The sequence below is a fragment of the Bactrocera tryoni genome, chromosome 3 (genome assembly GCF_016617805.1).
Source record: "Bactrocera tryoni isolate S06 chromosome 3, CSIRO_BtryS06_freeze2, whole genome shotgun sequence".
NCBI lineage: Eukaryota > Metazoa > Arthropoda > Insecta > Diptera > Tephritidae > Bactrocera > Bactrocera tryoni.
Genome location: NC_052501.1, coordinates 29,317,213 through 29,336,318, shown reverse-complemented (window position 1 = coordinate 29,336,318; position 19,106 = coordinate 29,317,213). Strand labels below are relative to the sequence as shown.

General features: G+C 27.2%; 2 protein-coding genes across 2 annotated transcripts in view; both read left to right on the top strand.

Annotated features, from left to right (window-relative positions):
* Nucleotides 1-18,486, top strand: part of LOC120770819 (longitudinals lacking protein, isoforms F/I/K/T) — a 111,067-nt gene extending 92,581 nt beyond the window's left edge. Inside the window, exon 6 of the mRNA XM_040098399.1 lies at nucleotides 17,126-18,486. Coding sequence (XP_039954333.1) covers nucleotides 17,126-18,249 — 1,124 coding nt within the window. The 3' untranslated portion in view covers nucleotides 18,250-18,486. The remainder of the gene's footprint in view (nucleotides 1-17,125) is intronic.
* Nucleotides 11,373-13,254, top strand: LOC120770823 (longitudinals lacking protein, isoforms A/B/D/L-like). The gene is made up of 2 exons (XM_040098403.1): nucleotides 11,373-11,691; nucleotides 12,036-13,254. The coding sequence occupies exons 1-2, from the start codon at nucleotides 11,688-11,690 to the stop codon at nucleotides 12,662-12,664; spliced, it is 633 nt and encodes a 210-aa protein (XP_039954337.1). The 5' UTR covers nucleotides 11,373-11,687; the 3' UTR covers nucleotides 12,665-13,254.
* Nucleotides 18,487-19,106: the final 620 nt, after the last annotated feature.

The following is a 19,106-nucleotide window of genomic DNA, read 5'->3' as shown; positions in this document are numbered from 1 at the left end:
ATTTAAAATTACGAAAAAGTAAAAGAAAACAAAAACAAAAAGAAAATGTAAAAAAAAATTAAGAAAACTAAGACGCATTTCAAAACAAAAAAAACGACGATAACGACATTCACATTGTTGCATATTTATATAAAAAAAAAATTTTGTACTAATATTTTGTGAAAAAAAACACATTATGATAAATTAGTGAGCGTACATACATACATACTCACACATGTATGTAGAACAAAAAAAGAACACACAACAAATAAGATTTCAAGCAAAATTTTACAAGTTTACGTTTCCAAAGTAGTTAAAGTGATTTGCTGTCGTAAATTATGCAGTTACAATATAACGGTAATTTTTTTTTTAACAATTTTTACTTGTTTGTTTGCACAATCATACACACGTGATAGCCGTATATCGACGAGAGAGACTGCAACTTTTAACATTTTTCGAGTTGTCCCACACAATGGAATGGATTTTTGTGGTTAGAAATGCATAAACAGGTATGCAACGGTAAATGTATGTATGTATATAGTGGTAGATTTGCTAAAGTAATGATTTTTGCTATATAATATGCATATGCATACTTATATGTAAGCTTTTTATATACAATGGCGCACGCTTGTATTTGTAGTGCGCTCAATTGCTTTTGTTAGTGTAAAATACAGTTTTCTGAAGTTTTCAAGCACGCAAAGTGAATGTTTGAAAATCGCGCACCCTACAACAACCGAGAAAAATGCAACAAAATTTCATAAACTTGTTGCTATTATATACATATATACATATATACACTTAAATGTCTGTTTCAGCTTAAGTCAAATTGACAAGTGTGTCAGCAAGCCGGCAAAACAGTTCTTCTTACCCCCGCCCCCCTTTGTATGGTTTGTAGCATAGGTTTCAATACATACAAATGTGTACAAGTATATGTAGTACATATGTATATGTACTACTATATATATGTACTTATGTATGCGCGTATATGTAGTCAACTATGTGCAATAAGTTAGTTAAACGATTTTATTTATATAAGTGTAGACATACATACATGCATATGTATTTGCAATTATTAGTCATTTGTGTAAAAAAGTTTTGGAATTATGGAGTACACGAAAATGCACAGTTAAAAATACAGTTAAATGAAGAGTTAAGATAATTGTGATCTGCGTTTGAAAAACGACTAAATAATTATTTAAAACAACAATCATATATAAATATATATATACATATACACATATATATGTATATATATAAATCTATGTTATGAGTATGTCTAAAACATAGAGCTCTAAACTTTAGTGATACACTTATGGAAAACAAAGTAAAAAACAAAAAGAAAAATGTGAAAATACAGTTCTTAGCTAACAATGTTTAACAATGAATTCGAAAAATTGATAAATCTTATGTGATATTTATTAACATAAAACACTCAATAAAATTGAGATGAGCTTGTCTGGCAACATCAACATCAATTGTGCAATGGTTTGACGGCATATAACGGTAAGGCTTGAAAAAGTATACAAAAACCGTTAGAGAGTCTTTCGAAGCTCCCCAAAATGCTGGCCATTTGCAATTGACTTTCAAAATTTATGTCTCAATTTCTAAATGTATGCAATGAAGAAGAAGTAGAAGAAAATGAATTGAAGATAAGCAAAAACTAGTCATTAGTGCTGAGCGTTGAGTGAGGAGTTAGTGTCGTTTGAGAAGTAACGATTTGTGCATAGGTTTTTTTCTGTAACTGTAATAAATTTAATTAAATATAATTTTTTTTCTTAATTGTAAGTCGTTAGTTACGTATAGCGGTACATTAGTTGCACTTGCATAAAATTCACTGTCAATCATTCGCAAATTTTTTTTTAACTTTTTCCAAATGGAAAACATATGCTCATGCCGGGTTCCATCAGCCCTTTAAGGTTAAAAATTTAGTTTGCGCAAAAAAGTAGTTTATGTTTGTGCAACTCTGATTGGACCTTTGAAAAAAAATCAAGTTGGATCTCTAATGTGTAAATCTATAAAAAAAAATAGTTATTGTCACGTCGTTTGGTAGCATTCCTTAAAAGTATACGGTTTTTATACATACATATATATTGTGATTCACTAAAGGCACAACAGGCACCGGAAATGGAAATAACAGTAAACATTGTGTTTATAAGAATTATTAGACAACATAAAAATGTAGCAAATGGAAAATTGAAAAGCAACTTAGTAAATTATTTGTTAAATATTACAAAAATCCGCATATGTATATACATATATACGTACATATATTGAACTTTAAATGAAAAGAAAATGAGCAAAAATTTAATTGTGTACTTAACACATACTACAAGTTGGCTGGCAATGAACAAGAAGTGTTTTTAGTGTCTTTCAGTTGTCGGTAGAGTATATACATACATACATACATACATACATACATATAAGCTTGTAAATGTTTACAGACATCAAAAAAATACAGCATAAACCCTACAAATATGTTAGAATACAGTTTAGTGTTTTCTATTTTTTTTTTTAAATATAAAATAATTTAAAAAATATATGAATGCACAAAACTTTTATCATTTTAAAAAACATGCAGTTTTAACATATTTTTAAGATTTTTGAAAAATGCAGCTGAGCGCATTCAAAATTTTGATCGAAATTTACCAAAATTATTTCAGAATGGTAATCTTAAGTTTCAAAATATTGAATAATATTCCATTGATCACTAAAATAACATTTTAATTGCAATTAACCAAATTATTTTCAAAATGCTAATTTTGAGTTTCAAAATATTTCTTCGATCATTCTTTGTGTTATATTTTTGGAAGTTATAAAAAGATTAATAAAGTAATAAACATTTAAATTTTTTTTCTTAATATATTTATCCATATCTTGTATATACGCATATCTTATATTTTCCAAATAAAAAAATAACTTAAAATCATTCAGTTTTCAGTAAAATTTGATGAATACAGGTTTTAAACTAAATTTTTTTTCTCTTTTAGTTAATTTTTTATGTGTAAACTAATTTTTTATTTTTTTTATTTTTTATTTTTGAGATAAAAAACATATTGTTAAACTATAATAAAGGAAAACGTATCCAAAAGAATATATATTTTATTTAATTATTGATAAATCATGATTCAGAAATCAATTTCTTGTTAAAAATTATAATTTGTCTCAAAAATCTTTACCACGAAATTTGTAACACCCTGTAGGAAATGTGGGAGACCATATAAAATATATATATAAATTACAAGTATGATGATGTGAGTCGATTTAACCATATCCGTCTGTCCGTCTGTCTATAAATACGCGCACTAGTCCCTCAGTTTTTTAGATAACGCGCTGAAATTTTGCACACGTTCTTTTTGTACAAGAAGCTGCCCATTTGTCGGAACCGCTGATATCGGACCACTTTATACTCATATACTTATGAACTGACCGATCGGAATCAAGTTCTTGTAAGGGAAAATTTTTATTTTCACCCGAAGATCGGATCACTACAGTTTTTGTATGGAAAGTTATATGTATTTTTGAAGGATGCTATGCTATGGTGCTGCCGAATTTAGTATTTTTTTAGTTTAACAAACGATTCTTTGCATTCTTTTTCGGCTCAACTAATTTACATACATATGCATTTTATTTTTTGCTTAACAAATATAAATATCGGTTGCTTTTAAATTTGAAAATTTAATTTTAAATTAAAAAATTTAATTTTTAATTTTTTTTAATTAAAAAATTAAATTTTTGCACTTAAAAAAAATTTTTAAATTTGCAAGCAACCGATATTTATATTTTTTGCATTTTCACTTCGCAAACAAAATTTTTAAAATAAAATACAATTTATGCATATTTTATTATTTGATAAAAAAAATATATATCGGTTGCTGTAAAGATTAAAAAAAAAACAACATATGTAGTTTGTCTTAAAAACTTTTTTTATTGCTGTTATATTTTTTTTTTGTAAAAAATATACCTATGTAAATATGCGTATATAACATATCGATAAAATTAAACAAATAGTAAAAAAATATTGAAAATTGGGGAATGCAACAAACGAGTTGCCACTGTCTGTCTGTATGTATGAATGTTTTTCTTTAACAAAAAAAAATATATGTATGTATGTATGTAATTGTGCGTTATGCAATCGTATTGGTATGTGATATAAAAATAAAATATTAGTTAAACTTTTTTCACTTCAACATAAATATATAAAAGTCCATTTGAATGATAAACATTTATTGTGTTGACTAGCGACTGATGTACCCCTGTTTCCACTCGTCCTCTTTATTTTCATTAATGAGCTCACAAAGCAAAACGCAAACCAGCAACAACAAAAAGTCAAGCGAAATTTAGCAGTATATACGATTTTGAGCACACACACACAGACACATAAATCGACGCGTATATGCTTAAGTTTATGCAAAAACAATTGTGATAATAAACGAATAACTAAATTTTGTAGCTTTCCTTCGGCCGTGGGGACTAATGAAATTTTAAAGTAGTAACAAAATTACCTGTTTGGAAAAAAAGTGCAAGAAAAAAGTATAAATTAAAAATAAAAAATTGAAATAGAAAAAAAACTGTATGAGAAAAGTGCATATTTACTAAAATTTTACGAAGGTTACTTAACGCATAATCGAGAAAAAGGAAAAAATGTGAAAAATTCGAAACAAAAAAACTATAATTTGGTCAGTATTTCAGATAAGATGTTATTGTGTAAATTTTTTTTGTAATGTTTTGTATTTTTTTTGGTTTATTTTATGTAATTGTATGAGAACTGTTGTTAAAGGCAATTGAAGGTAGCACCTACATTTATATATATTAAAAAAATTATTATATCTTTAAAAAAGTAATATTTAATAAATTATATATTATAAAAAAATTATGTATTTAAAAAAAAATTTGCTTGATCAATTATAAACTTTTGTTATAATAAATAGTTTTGATAAATAACTAGTCAAATATATAAATAAATAATACATTGTTAGTAACAACTCATCTCATGCTGCATTTTCCACACCGCCCTCCACTTACCCCTTCACTATATACTATAACATATGTATATTAATTATTAGTTTTTTTTTATAATTATAATTAAAATTAAAATTTATTTTCCACACATTTAATTTAATGCTAAATAATTAACTTAAGTTCTTAAGCAAATGTTGCTCTTTAAGGTTGTGGTCTTTTCGTTTGTTTTAATTGAAATTTTTATGTTATTTTATTTTTTTAATTTTTACTATTATTAGTAATTATTTTAAGCGTGTTTTACTTGCTTATTGTATAACAAAAATATATACATACAATATATATAATGTAAATACATATTTAAGTTGTGTCCTTTGCAGCGTTTCTTACTTTGCTGGCCTTTTGTCAGTCAACTAACTAATAGTTTTGTTGTAAACAATTTTTTTAATTAACTTTGTGCAATCTTTTTTTTAAATAATTAATAAATATATGTACATATGTACATACACGCATATAACGAGCATCACATAGCGCTGTTGAAAATTTTCTTTTATATATGTGAATTATATAATAATAAACTATTTATATACATAAGCTATAAGCCTATGTAAAAAAACAACAACAGAAATTGTAGTCAAAACCGTTATAACAGCATATTAATTAAGTGCAAACCGTGCAATAACGCGAATATCTATGTGATAATCTAAAACTATTTGTATTTTTTGCAAAACAACAAATACAACAAATACTAAAGTCCAAGTTATATAACATAACCACTATTGCTATGTAAGCGCATATATACTAAATACATACAAACATGTACGTAAGTTAGTCAAAACTTTTTAAATGATTTTCTTTTTTTTATAGCAAGTGTTGTTAAAGTTTATTATAGCAAAGCAAAAAAAAATTCTAACAGCACAAATTTAACAAACTAATAGTAGAAAACGCATATGTACACCGTTATCCATGCATATGTATGTATATGCTTTCGTATGCGAACACGCGCCAGCTAAAGTCATTCAAGCAAACTACTGAATTTTGACGATTTATTTAATCATAATAGTAGATAAATGCAAATATATTTTCAAATATACACATACACATACAATATTATATATAGAAAAAAATAAATTAAATAATTATAGCGAAAATTTAGCTGGCAGGCAAAATTTCGATGATTAGCTAAAATGAAATGAACAACACACAATTTGAGTGAAAAGCAAGTCAAAAATAAAAATAAAATAAAATAAAAGAAACCGTAAATAAGCAGTATATTATAGGAAAAAAGTAATGTTGTATTTTATATTTTATGCATAACACACATTCACTGTATGTCGATATGTAAGCAGCGCGGCGCACATGCATAAACGCACATACATAGGTATATGCATACATATCGTCCCCGGAAATGTAAAATAAACGATATAATAGAACCACTAATATTGAAACGAAATTTGAGTTTTGGTTATAAAATGGTTATAAGTTGGTTATATTATGGGTTATGTATTAGTTATCATACACTCATTGAAACAAAATTAGAGTTTTCGTTATTAAATGGTTATATATTGGTTATTATATCTGACAACGATTTGCAATTTTTTTTTGCTGATACGTTGTTTTGCATTTTAGGTGATGATATACATACATATGTACATATGTTTGTATATATTTATATGCATGTATGCATTTTGCATGTGTGTGCGTGCGCCTGCGTTTACTTTAAAAGTTACAACTTTTTGTTTTGCAATAACATATTTAACCAAATGAGCTGTGAATATAACATAGTGAAATAAGCAAACGAATTAAACAAAAACAAAAACAAAAAAATCCTAGCATTAAATGAAAAAAAATAACTTATGTGATTACACGTATGTGATTGTAATGGAAACTAGAAATTTCACATAAATTTAAATTAAAATAATTATAAAAAAATATGTATGTATTTGTAATTAGGGATGTACGAAAAATACAGCAGCACATACATACACATATAAAAAGATATGTATGTGTGAAGCAACACTTATACATATACATATATACTATACATCGGCTAATGCAATCGAATAGCGTATTTTTTTACAAATACTATGTAAATTTTGGTGATGCTTAAATACAATTATGTGCAAAATAATTGCCACAACTTTGTGTGTGTGTCTTCGTTAAGTAAAATTGTCAATATTTTGAAGCGCCACACAATTCAGCTACTAACAAGCAACATTTTCTAGTTACACGCAAACACACATACATACATACATATTTAAAAAAAGAAAAGAAAAGAAAATAAAACAGTAATAAATAGTTAAAGTAACAGTCGCTTATTTACATATACTATATTTATGTATGCATTTGTGTAATTGTTAGTTGGACACACAGGCAACATTTATTAAGTTTGTTAAGTCTTTAATTGCATAATGTACGTATGTATGGCGCATAGTTTAATAAAAAGAAAATGAAATAAAAATTAGAATAAAAGTGAAAAAACGAAAACTTTTTGCATAGTTGTAATGGCCCACCCTTGTGAAGAAATGCCTTTTGAAAACTGTGAAATTGCGATGTGCAAGAATTTACACACAAAAAAAAAACAACATAATTTAATTAAAAAAACAATAACAACAAATGTTGCACATAAACGAATTGTTAACTGTCTTAAGTAGCTGTTGTTGTTAATTAAATGCATTATGCAAAGCCTAAAATGCAAACTAAATGAAGAAAAAATATAATAATTAACTGTCTATTTGGTGCAAAAACAGCAAACAACAACAAATTTTACACTTGTATGAATTATTTAGATAAAACATAAATCTATGCAAAAGCAGTAAATACAAAAAAAACAAAAAATAAACCGTTCCAAAGTTGCTTGCACTAAAGCAGTACCGATAAATTGAAAGTAATTTAAATGAAAAAAATAAAAAAAAAATAAAAATTACAAAAAATATTAATAAAAAATTATTGAAAATGTGAAAATTTCGAAAAATACAAACGACAGCGTGTAAAACACAAAACTACACTGTAATACGAAATTATTAAAATGTATGTATAAAAATAAAATTTATATTCTATTGTTAGTAGCCGCTGAAACGAAAGTAACTATCTAAAGAGTATGCCTACTTAAAACAACAACAACAACAACAACAAAAAAACGAATAAATATAAAAAATGCAAAAATGTTTAATGAGTTTTATTTTGAACTAACATTTAACAGAAAACAACAAAAGCAAACGAAAAAGAGTTGGAAAGTAAGCACGCAATGCATATACATATATAAGTACTTATATATTTTTCTATAAAACAAAAACATATGCATATATCTACAAAAAAACTAATGAATTTTGCTCTCTTTTGCAGACAGCCTCTATACAAACACAAATTGCAATTTTTCGAAAATTTTTAAAACTTCAACTAATTGTTGTTTCTTTTCTTTTAGGTGCTTGGCTCACAACTATGAAGCGTTCTCCATGCACAGCGATGGCGTAGAGCACACAGCTTGCCTTACTATATGTATATGCATTTATCTACATACATATATACATATGTATGTAGCTTTGTATGTGCATAAGTGAGTAAATGTGTGTATTGGCCGTTTGAAAAAAGCAAAAAGCAAACACAAAAGGCAAGCGAAGCAAGCAATTGTTGTTATTAACTAGTTTTGTTGCCTGAGAAAGTCTTTAGCATACTAATGAAATATACATACATAGACTTACTTACTTTACTTATGAATTGTTATAATTAATGCTAATAAATTATTGACTTGAAAGAACAAATTAACCAAATATCCATTTATATTCAAATGAACACCGTGGCAAAATGCAAAAAAAACCTTAGAAATATAATAATAAAAATAAACACAGACACACAAATACAATTAGTGCATTATTTATTGCATATTTAATTAATGCTATTAACACATATGCAATGCAATGTTGTCGGCTGTTATTAAAATACTAAGAATATACAACACGCTTGAGTGCATTTCTTTCACATAAGTGTTGGTGTAGTTATGTATACCTGTATATACATATGTACGTATGAATAATTGTTTTATAGTTTTTATTATTCTTAAAACTAGCAATTATTTACATTAATTTTTAGTAAAAAAATATTTGAAATTTGTAGTTTTGTAATTATTAAATTAAATAAATGTTTTTTTATATATAAATTTAAAATTAATAAGTTAATATAAAATTAATTTAAAACATTTTTTTTCTAAAAATTAATTCAAACTATGCACTACATAAGAAAGATTCAATAATTTAAATTTTTATAATTAAAAAATCATTAAATGACTTTATATGCTTTAATTAATTTTATTTTTTTACCAAAAATTATTTCAAAATATTTAGAAAATATTAAACTAATTAAATGTGTTTTTATTTATGAATTTAAAATTAATTAGTAAATATGAACCTAATTAAACATTTTCTTCTACAAAATTAATTCAAAATAAGTACTACATAAGAAAAACTCTATCCTTTAAATTTATATATTTAATTTTAAAAAATCATCAAATTATTTCTTATTTTTTAATTAATTTAAAAATTTTTTTTACCAAAAATCATTTTAAAATCTTTAGTAATTATTAAACTAATTAAATGTTTTTTATTTATAAACTAAAAATTAATTCAAAATATGCACTACATAAGAAAAATTCAATAATTTAAATTTTTAAATGTTACATCAATTGATATAAATTAATAAAATAATTTTTATTTTACAAAAATTAATTCAAATAATGTGTAAACAATTTAACTAGCTATAAAATACTGAACAAAATACTGTTTTAATTTTTGTATATTAAAAGTTTTTTAACCTTAATTAAAAATAGTAATAATTAATTTTAATAAAAACAAGAAAAAAAAACTTTAACTTCGGCTGCACCGAAGCTAATATACCCTTCACAGGTGCATTTCTTTTAGTAACTATGTGTCCAGTTTGTATGGAAGCTATATGCTATAGTAATCCGACCTGAACAATTTTTTCGGAGATCGTATTATTACCTTAAGCAGTAATCCACGTCAAATTTCGTGAAGATAACACGTCAAAGATTTCCATACAAGCCCTTGATTCCGATCGTTCAATTTGTATGGCAACAGTATGCAATAGTGAGCCGATCTGAACAATTTCTTCGGAGATTACATGGTTGCCATAGAAAATAACCTGTGCCTGTGAAGATACATTGTCAAATGTGAAAGTTTTCCATACAAGAACTTTTTTCCGATCGTTCAGTTTGTATGGCAGCTATATGCTATAGTAAGCCGATCTGAACAATTTCTTCGGAGATTACATTATTATCTCAGAAAATAACATGTGCCAACTTTTGTGATACATTGTGATACATTGTCAAATGTGAAAGTTTTCCATACAAGAACTTGATTCCGATCGTTCAGTTTATATGGCAGCTATGTATATGTTATAGTAGTTCGATATCGGCAGTTCCGACAAATGAGCAGCTTCTTGAAGAGAAAATGATGTTTGCAAATTTCAAAACGATATCTTAAAAACTGAGGGACTAGTTCGTATATATGCAGACAGACGGACGGACGGACAGACGGACATGGCTAAATCGACTCAGCTCAACATAGTGATCATTTTTACATATATATACTTTATAGGGTCTCCGACGTTTCCTTTTGGATGTTACAAACTTCGCGACAAACTTAATATAGCCTGTTCAGGGTATAAAAAGTATATGTATATTTTTTATTAACTTTTAAATACTAAATGCCAAAAATTCACTGCCTTTCAGTAAGTTTATTTTTAACAATTTAATTTTGCATTAATTTAACATTAAATAAAAAATTAACTGAAAACTTTTTTTGCAAAATATACACTACCTGAAAATAATAAAAATGAATATTTTAAATTTTAATAATATTTAAAAATTAATTTTTTATATTGAATGTGCTTAAAACCTAATTAAAAATAGTAATAATTAATTTAGAAAAAAAATTATATGCATATTTTTTATTAACTTTTAATTACCAAATGCCAGCAATTCCCCGCCTTTTGGTGATTTTATGTCTAAAAATTTAATTTGTTACTAATGTAACATTACTTATAAAATTATCTGAACACATTTTTAATAAAAATTTATTCAAAATATACACTAGCTAAAAATATAAATATTTTAAATATTTAATAATATTAAAATTAATTAAAAAAAAATAATTTTTATATATAAAAATATAATTTTACATTTGCCAAAGTTTTAATTTAATTTAATTTAAATTAGTAAAAAAAAAACTGATTAATAATATTTAGTACGTAATTTAATGTTATTAATTTTCCAAAAAAAAATTAAAACACGCTTGAATACATTATGTTACTTTTTTTTAAGTGTTTCTGTAGCAAAGAAAATATAATTAAAGCGAAAAAGTTATTATTTTATTTTTATTTCAATTAATTTATTTTTATTTAAGTGCACGTGATTATTTGCAGAGACAATTTTTACACGCTTAAGCATATATAGACATCAAACATATAAACAAAGTACTCATCAACATCATCATTAGCCATTTAACTATTAAATACAACAAAAACTGGAAGATTTTCGACAGCAAAATGGTTTTTTAATGCCTCATCATGCCTACATACAGACATATAAAAGTCATGCGTGACATAGATACATAAATCATATGTATATATAGCACATTCATCACTTGTCCGTTACATAATCATCAACAGTACAAACGTTCATACATAATTGGCACATTTTTAAGCGTCAAAGCAAGCGACTCACATACATACATACAGTTATGGGTAATTAAATTGCATTCTAATGTTTAAGTTAATTTTTGTATTAAAAAATTTTCATTATTTTGCAACATAACCTTACTTAAACACACATATTTAATGTAATATAACCTCAAAACCTGCGTTACCACACACAGACCTTGAATCTCCCTAACCCTTAAAGTGTTTGTTTTTTGTTGAAATTAATATTTTTGTTGTTGTACCATTTCGTAGTATTTTATTTACATTTTATTTAAATTATAGTTATGTTCTTTATTAAAAATATATATTTTTTATTTCTTTTTCATTTGTTTTGTCTTTTATTTTTTCTGTTGCCCGCCACATACAAACATGCGTCAACACCACGCCAGACATGTATCCTATACTCGGCAGTCTGCTGGGCGTTGATACGAGCGTGAGCGCGTCTGGCGCCTCACTGCCCGGCACTTCCGCGTCCGTCACCATACGCCGGCAGGAGCCACCAGCAACTGATTTGTACGGTTATTTGAATAATAACAGCAGAGGCGTGGCGTCGCAGCTGCAGCGTGAGAACTTCATGCAGTGCAAGCATTGCAACCGTTATTATAAGTCGCATCAGAAGCTGCAGGAGCATGTGCGCAAATACTGTCTCAAAAAGAAAAAGTACAAGTGCATTTCGTGTGAGTATCGATCGCGTCGCAAAGATCATGTGTTGCGTCATGCGAAGCGCAAGCATTGTGAGCTGTATGCGGCGTCACGTGACAACGAAGAGAGTCTCTATGAGATACGCACAGAAGAGGAGGGTGACGATCCCGCCCGCTATGACGAGCATACGTTGGACTATGATGGTGTCTATGGTGAGGGCGACGGTGAGATTGAGGGCATGCCGGTTAGCGCCTTACTCGATGTGGGACATTTTGGCTTTGGGCTGGGCAGTAGAGACCTGACTATTACCGCTGTGCCCATTTTGCAGGATAGTGATGATGATGACGATGATAACTATGATGATGAGGATGATTGAGCGTATAAGTGACGTTAAGGAGCAGGGAATATTAGTCAAATACATATTTTTTTAAAAATATGTGGTGCAGTTTTAGGCGCTCATACTTATTTTGACGTGAATTTGGATTAGCAGTCTTTTAAGCTCTTGTTATTAATCTTATTAGTGTGAAACAAGTTCGTAAGTGCAAGTAATTCAGGCGCATACCAAGTAAGTACAGTGAAAACTCGATATAAGGAATACATTCAAGTAAAACTAACAATTTAACAAAAGTAGAAATAAAATCAATCGTCGCCATGATATCTATCATTGTGGTCATCTGAAAAGAAACATTGCTGGATTTTTGTTTACTGCGAAGCTATCTCAAGAAGCTGCAAAACTAAAAAAAAAATTCATAAAATGGCGGGTTCAAATAAATGTTGATTTTTTCACTAGTTTTTTGACGATTTTTTTAAATATATTATTGAATTTTTTCATTTTTTATTGCTTCATGTGATGATAAAATATCTAAAGCATCAAAAAAAGTGGTAACGCAAAAAACGCGTTTTAAGTTTAGTCCAAGGCTCTAACTGGTTTAGTTGCCACGACACTAAAATGGCTATAACTTTTGAAATAATTAAAATTTTGAAATATCGAATTTTCGAAAACAAAAACTTTTTCGATTTTTTCAAATTTCTAGCTTAGAATAGCCCTTCACAAATTTTGAAAGAATCGTTTTTTAAGACGTCTGAATTTTAAAAATTAATTAAAATTAAATACATATATATTTTTTTTCATTTCTTTTTTAATTTACTAACTCTTTTGAATAATGTTCTTATTATAAAAATAGCAAATTACAGCATTTTTAAATAAATTCATAAATTTTTTAAATATAATGCTAATAAAAATGACTAAATGTAAAATACAATTAAAATTTAATTATTTATTTAAAAAAGTAAACAAATAATTTTAATTTTGAAATTTATTTTAAAAATTATTAAAATTTAAATAAATAAAAAATAATAAAAATAATAAAGAAAATAAAAACTAATAATTACCAATTATTTGGCTTAATTTAAATTAAAAATGCGAATATGAATAATATTTCATAATTAAGAAATAAATAATAAAAGATATTATATATGTAAATAAAAAACTATATTAAAGCATTTGTAAATAAATTCATAAATTTTCGAAATTTGAAAGCTAATAAAAATGATTGCATATAATTTAATTATTTTAAAAAATTATTAAAAATTAAAACAGTAAAAATAATAATTACCAATTATTTGGCTTAATTTAAATTAAAAATGTGAATAGGAGTAATATTTAATATTGAAAATTTATTAATTAATAGATAAATATAAATAATTTATAAATATAAAATTCATTAGAAATATTTTTCTCAAATCTAAAAAAAAATATTTAATAATTTTTGCTTTAACTAAAAAATACAGCGTAAATTTTATAAAATTTAATATTGCAAGAGATTAATTAAAATTAAAAATGTGAATATGATTAATATAATATTGAATATTTAATAATTAATAGATAAATATAAATATAAATTGAAAATTATTCTTAATTAATTTTTGATTATTTTTAAATTTATTTTTAATAGCTTAATATATTAAAATTTAATGTTAAATTTCTGATGGGGAAAAATACGTTATCAGGAAAAATTTCGGAAAAAGGCTTTAACGGGTTGTAGTTTTTGTTTTTATTGCAAAATTATTTTCAATTAATTTTCAGTTTTTTACGTTATGTATAAAAATGTAATATTAAAAATAAATAAATTATTACAAAGAATTTTCGAGAAAAAAACTTTTAAAAGCTGAGACGTGTTTTTAAAGCCTTAGGTTGTGCTACTCTTGTTTAAAGATAAAATGTGTATACTATGTAAAAATATCAAAAACATTCTCAAAATAAGTTCGCCACATCGAGGTTTCACTGTAAATACTTGCTGCAACTGTTAAAAAGCAAGGTATAACTGTTAAATTTGGCTCAGGACTGCGCTCAAAAATATTCTAAAAGTCCATAAACAACACTGTATACATTGTCACGAACTTCACTTCAAATACGTTTCACAGAAATTTCCTAATTTATGCTTAATTATAAGTAATGCTTTGGCGCCGCTGATATGTTTTATATCAGACATTTTGAAGTTTGTGTATAACCTCAAAATTTTATATCACCGCCAAACATTTTGTGGTACTTTAAACCGAAAAAATTGAGATTTTAAAGGAAAACACAAAGAATAACTGCAAATTTTTAAAAAAATTTAAAACTTTTTATTTGCGCATATTTGTACACTATTGAAGCAAAGCTTGTGAAGCGAATTTTGTTCTCTTCGTACATATTTCGAATAAGTTTTAACTACAGTAAACTACATTTAATTTTAATTAATTTTTATAATTTTATTTTACAAAATATTAGTTTTAAAACATAAGTATATACATAAAAAACATATATACAAATATTTTATCGGTTCTGCTGATCGCTCAGGAATTTTAAGGCTCCAATTTATAATTTGTTAATCAATATGAAATATAGGCTTGCAAGCATTCTATGTAAATATTTTTGTAATTTTGCTATTCATTTCACTTAATTTTTGTACTTTTGTTATTTGCTTTTAAATGACATTTCGCTGTAGTGCAAGTGTATACAAGCATTTGTTTTAGACAATTTTAAATTTATACTTATTTTGTCAAATCTCAATGAATCTTGCCATTTTTTTGCTAAATATTGTTTAACTGTTATTTACACCCTTACAAAATGTATAGGTAAACGTATGTACATATGTATGAAAAAATATTTAATTATTTTTTTATGTGATAAGGCCACACTCGAAGTGTAATGTCAGGCAACTTGCCGAAAAATGTGCCCTGTGAAAACTAACCTCAAAAATTTTGCGTGTAATTTTTAGATTATTTGCTACATATTTTTTTTGGTTCTATGGATAATTAAAGTTACAGTAACTGTTGCTCCAATTTTTCTTTTAATTATTTGCTATATATAATAATATAATTTTTTGCTGAAAGTATAATGAAAGTGAGAGTAATTATTTTTTTATTTTATAATTATTTTTTTATTATTTCTTATTTTATTATTATTTTAGATTTTGTTGTATATTTTTTCATTTTTATTTAATTAACTTAATTATTTATTTATTTTTTATTTTGTTTTAGTTTTTCAATTTATTTATTTTTTATTTTTTATTATTTTTATTTTATTTATATTATTTCAGTTAATCGAATTGTTTTTCTAATAAATAATCTCAAAAAATTTATGTACAGAACATAAGTAGTTTGATCTTAATTGCAAACATTTCAGAATTTCTGAAAACACCACCAAAACATTAATTTTTCAACTAAAAATTATTTTTTTGTTTTTTATTTTTATTTTATTTAATTTTTTTTGTTTTTGTTTAATTTTTTATTTTAAATATTTCACTTCTGACTATTATTTTTTATGTTTATTTTTTTATCTAATATCTGGCTATATTCGATTTCAGTTAAAAAATTCTATTAAGATATCAATTTTTTTCCTAATAAATTTTTTTCAATTTAAATATTTCTAAATTTTCCTTTTTATAACCTAAAAAATGTACAACAACACCAAAAAAAAAATAATTTTTAAATTTAAATCTGCTTTATTTTTTGTTATTTATTTGGATTATTTTCTTTTTATTTCATTCTTTTTTTATCTATTTAATTTATTTTATATCTAATATCTAGATGGAATTTCAATTAAAAATTGCATTAAAATATCGATTTTGTTTCTAAAAAAATGTGGAAAAAATATTTTTAACTTTAACTTTGAAGATTTCCATATTCATCTTTTTATAAAAACATGTTTTTTATTTTATATAAACATCTCCAGTTTTTTTCATTTGCCAATTTCTGATTTGCCACAGCTGTTTAACATACAGTTATTTAACATAATTTATGTGTTATTACTAAAGAACTATATTTTTATTGAAAAAAAAATTGCTACGAGTGCGTGATCCTTGCCACAGTTCTTTAATAGCAAATAATTTTCATATAGGCCTGGGTTTAACTTAAGAAAATATTTATACAAGTATGTTTATAATTAAAAATATTTTTATTTTTTAATTTAAATAGAGTGAAACACAAAATTTTTGCTCAACATAAGTATGTGTGGTTACTTTTTTTAAGGTCATATGTATGTAAATGGTAAAACTAAATAAAAATAAACTACAAATCAAATAAAAAAAATTGTCTTACAGTTGCAAACTTTTGTACTTATACATTTATACATTTCAAACAAAAAGAAAATTATTAAAATATGTGAAATAATAAGCATAAGTAAGTGTTTAATAAAAAGTGAGGTTAAACTGAAAATCGAGCTCTACTAATTTGTCATCTTTGCAAGTCATTCAAATATTTTTCACAACATTTGCACATAGCTGCAAACGCATCACCCATTCATTATTTACAAAATTTTAATGAGATCATTTATTTTGTTTTATGTAAATTTCAGGCACCTCCGATGGTTATTGGACAATCTTGGAGACAGTACCCTATTCGTTGCAGAACACCGCCACCAATGCGACCGGCACCATTTCCAGTATGGCGAATACGCAGTTGCCGGTGCAGCAGCACCAAGCGCTGCACCACCAACAGGACGAGGGTAACTCCAGCGAGGCCAATCTACTGGCTGGTGCCACAGTTGTGGTCGAAATACCCACAGAAACGATGCGCAACGCCATTAAGTACACTATACCCGAGGCGGAACATCAACTGCTACACACCGCGGAGAGCACGCTAGCCACCGCAGGTACCAAGCAGCGCATACACATTGTAAAGGATATGCGTTTAAATCCCACGGTGACGGTGGCACAACAAACCAATATAACAGCCACGCACGTGGAACAGTCGAATCGTCAGCAGAGCACACAACAACACTTCACACTGAATGATTGCCTCAGCACGGGTGTGGTGGTGCAGCAACACCACCACCACCACCATCCGCAGCGGCAACAGACGACGCAGCAGCAGCAGACGGAATTCATAAAAATCGACACAATCCAAGAGAAGATGATGTTGCGCAACGTTATACAATACGATGCGGTGGACGGCTTGCCAGCGGACACATCGCAAGTCATCAGCGCATTGGTGGAGAGTGAGAAGCAGCAGCAGCAACAGCGCCAACAACAACAACAGCAGCAGCAGCAGGAAGTGTTGCGCAACACGCGTGAGCTGGAGTTGTTGGACAAGGCCGCCATTGAGGCGGTCAGCGACACGGTGCTCAACGCTTTCGAGCAACAGGAGGCGGAACACATCGAGGAGCACAAATCGCAAAATCATGAGCCACAGGACAAGCAACTGTTGCCGCTCATGCATTGCCCCACAAAGATACTGGTGCCCAACGCCAACGAAGTTCAGCTGCAGTATGTTTGCAATTTGTGCGGCAAGTCGTACAAAATTAAGGGATCCCTGAAGCGTCACAAGCGCTACGAGTGCGGTGTGGCGCCAACAGTCGCGTGCCAATTCTGTCCGCATAAGTGCAAATACAAATCGGATTTGCGTAAACATGTCTCGCAGAAGCATGCGGGGCATGGTGGTGAAGATATGCTGTTGGACCAACGTTTAAGCACCGAATAAAATGGCGGTTTCCAGTAGCATTTAAATTACTATTAAATGAGAACTTTTGAAGTAGCAAAATCTTAACGAAATAGTGCAAATTAATTTATATTTGGTAGCCAGTTGAAAACTGTAGTTTAACGGTTTATTTATTGTTGCGTTTAAGCGACACTTCGCAGTCAAACACACTGGTGTTAAATTCCACCTTGGAGTATCGAACTCTTTATCTTTTTATTGATGACAGTTTCAAAGTTTTTCGCTGATTATTTTTAATTAAATATGTTTATATATTTTTTTAAAATATTTTTTTTTTAATATTATAAATGTTTTTGATGAGGCTTGGTATTTTTAAATATATTTTTTATTACAATTGCTACTTAGCATATTTGAAACTTGCCAACTTGAAACTATGAGGCTCATATAATGCATTAAAACTATTTTTATACCCTGAACAGGGTATATTAAGTTTGTCATGATGTTTGTAACACCCAGAAAGAAGCGTCGGACACCCTATAAAGTGTATATATAAATGATCAGTATGTTGAGCTGAGTCGATTTAACCATATCCGTCTGTCTGTCTGTCCGTCCGTCCGTCCGTCCGTCTGTATATATACGAACTAGTCCCTCAGTTTTTAAGATATATTTTAGAAATTTTGCAAACGTCATTTTCTCTTCAAGTATCTGCTCATTTGTCGGAACGGCCGATATCGGACCACTATAACACATAGCTGCCATATAAACTGAACGATCGGAATCAAGTTCTTGTATGGAAAACTTTCACATTTGACAATGTATCTTCACCAAATTTGGTATAGATTATCTTCTAAGGCAACAATGGTATCTCCGAAGAAATTGGTTAGATCGGTTTACTATAGCAT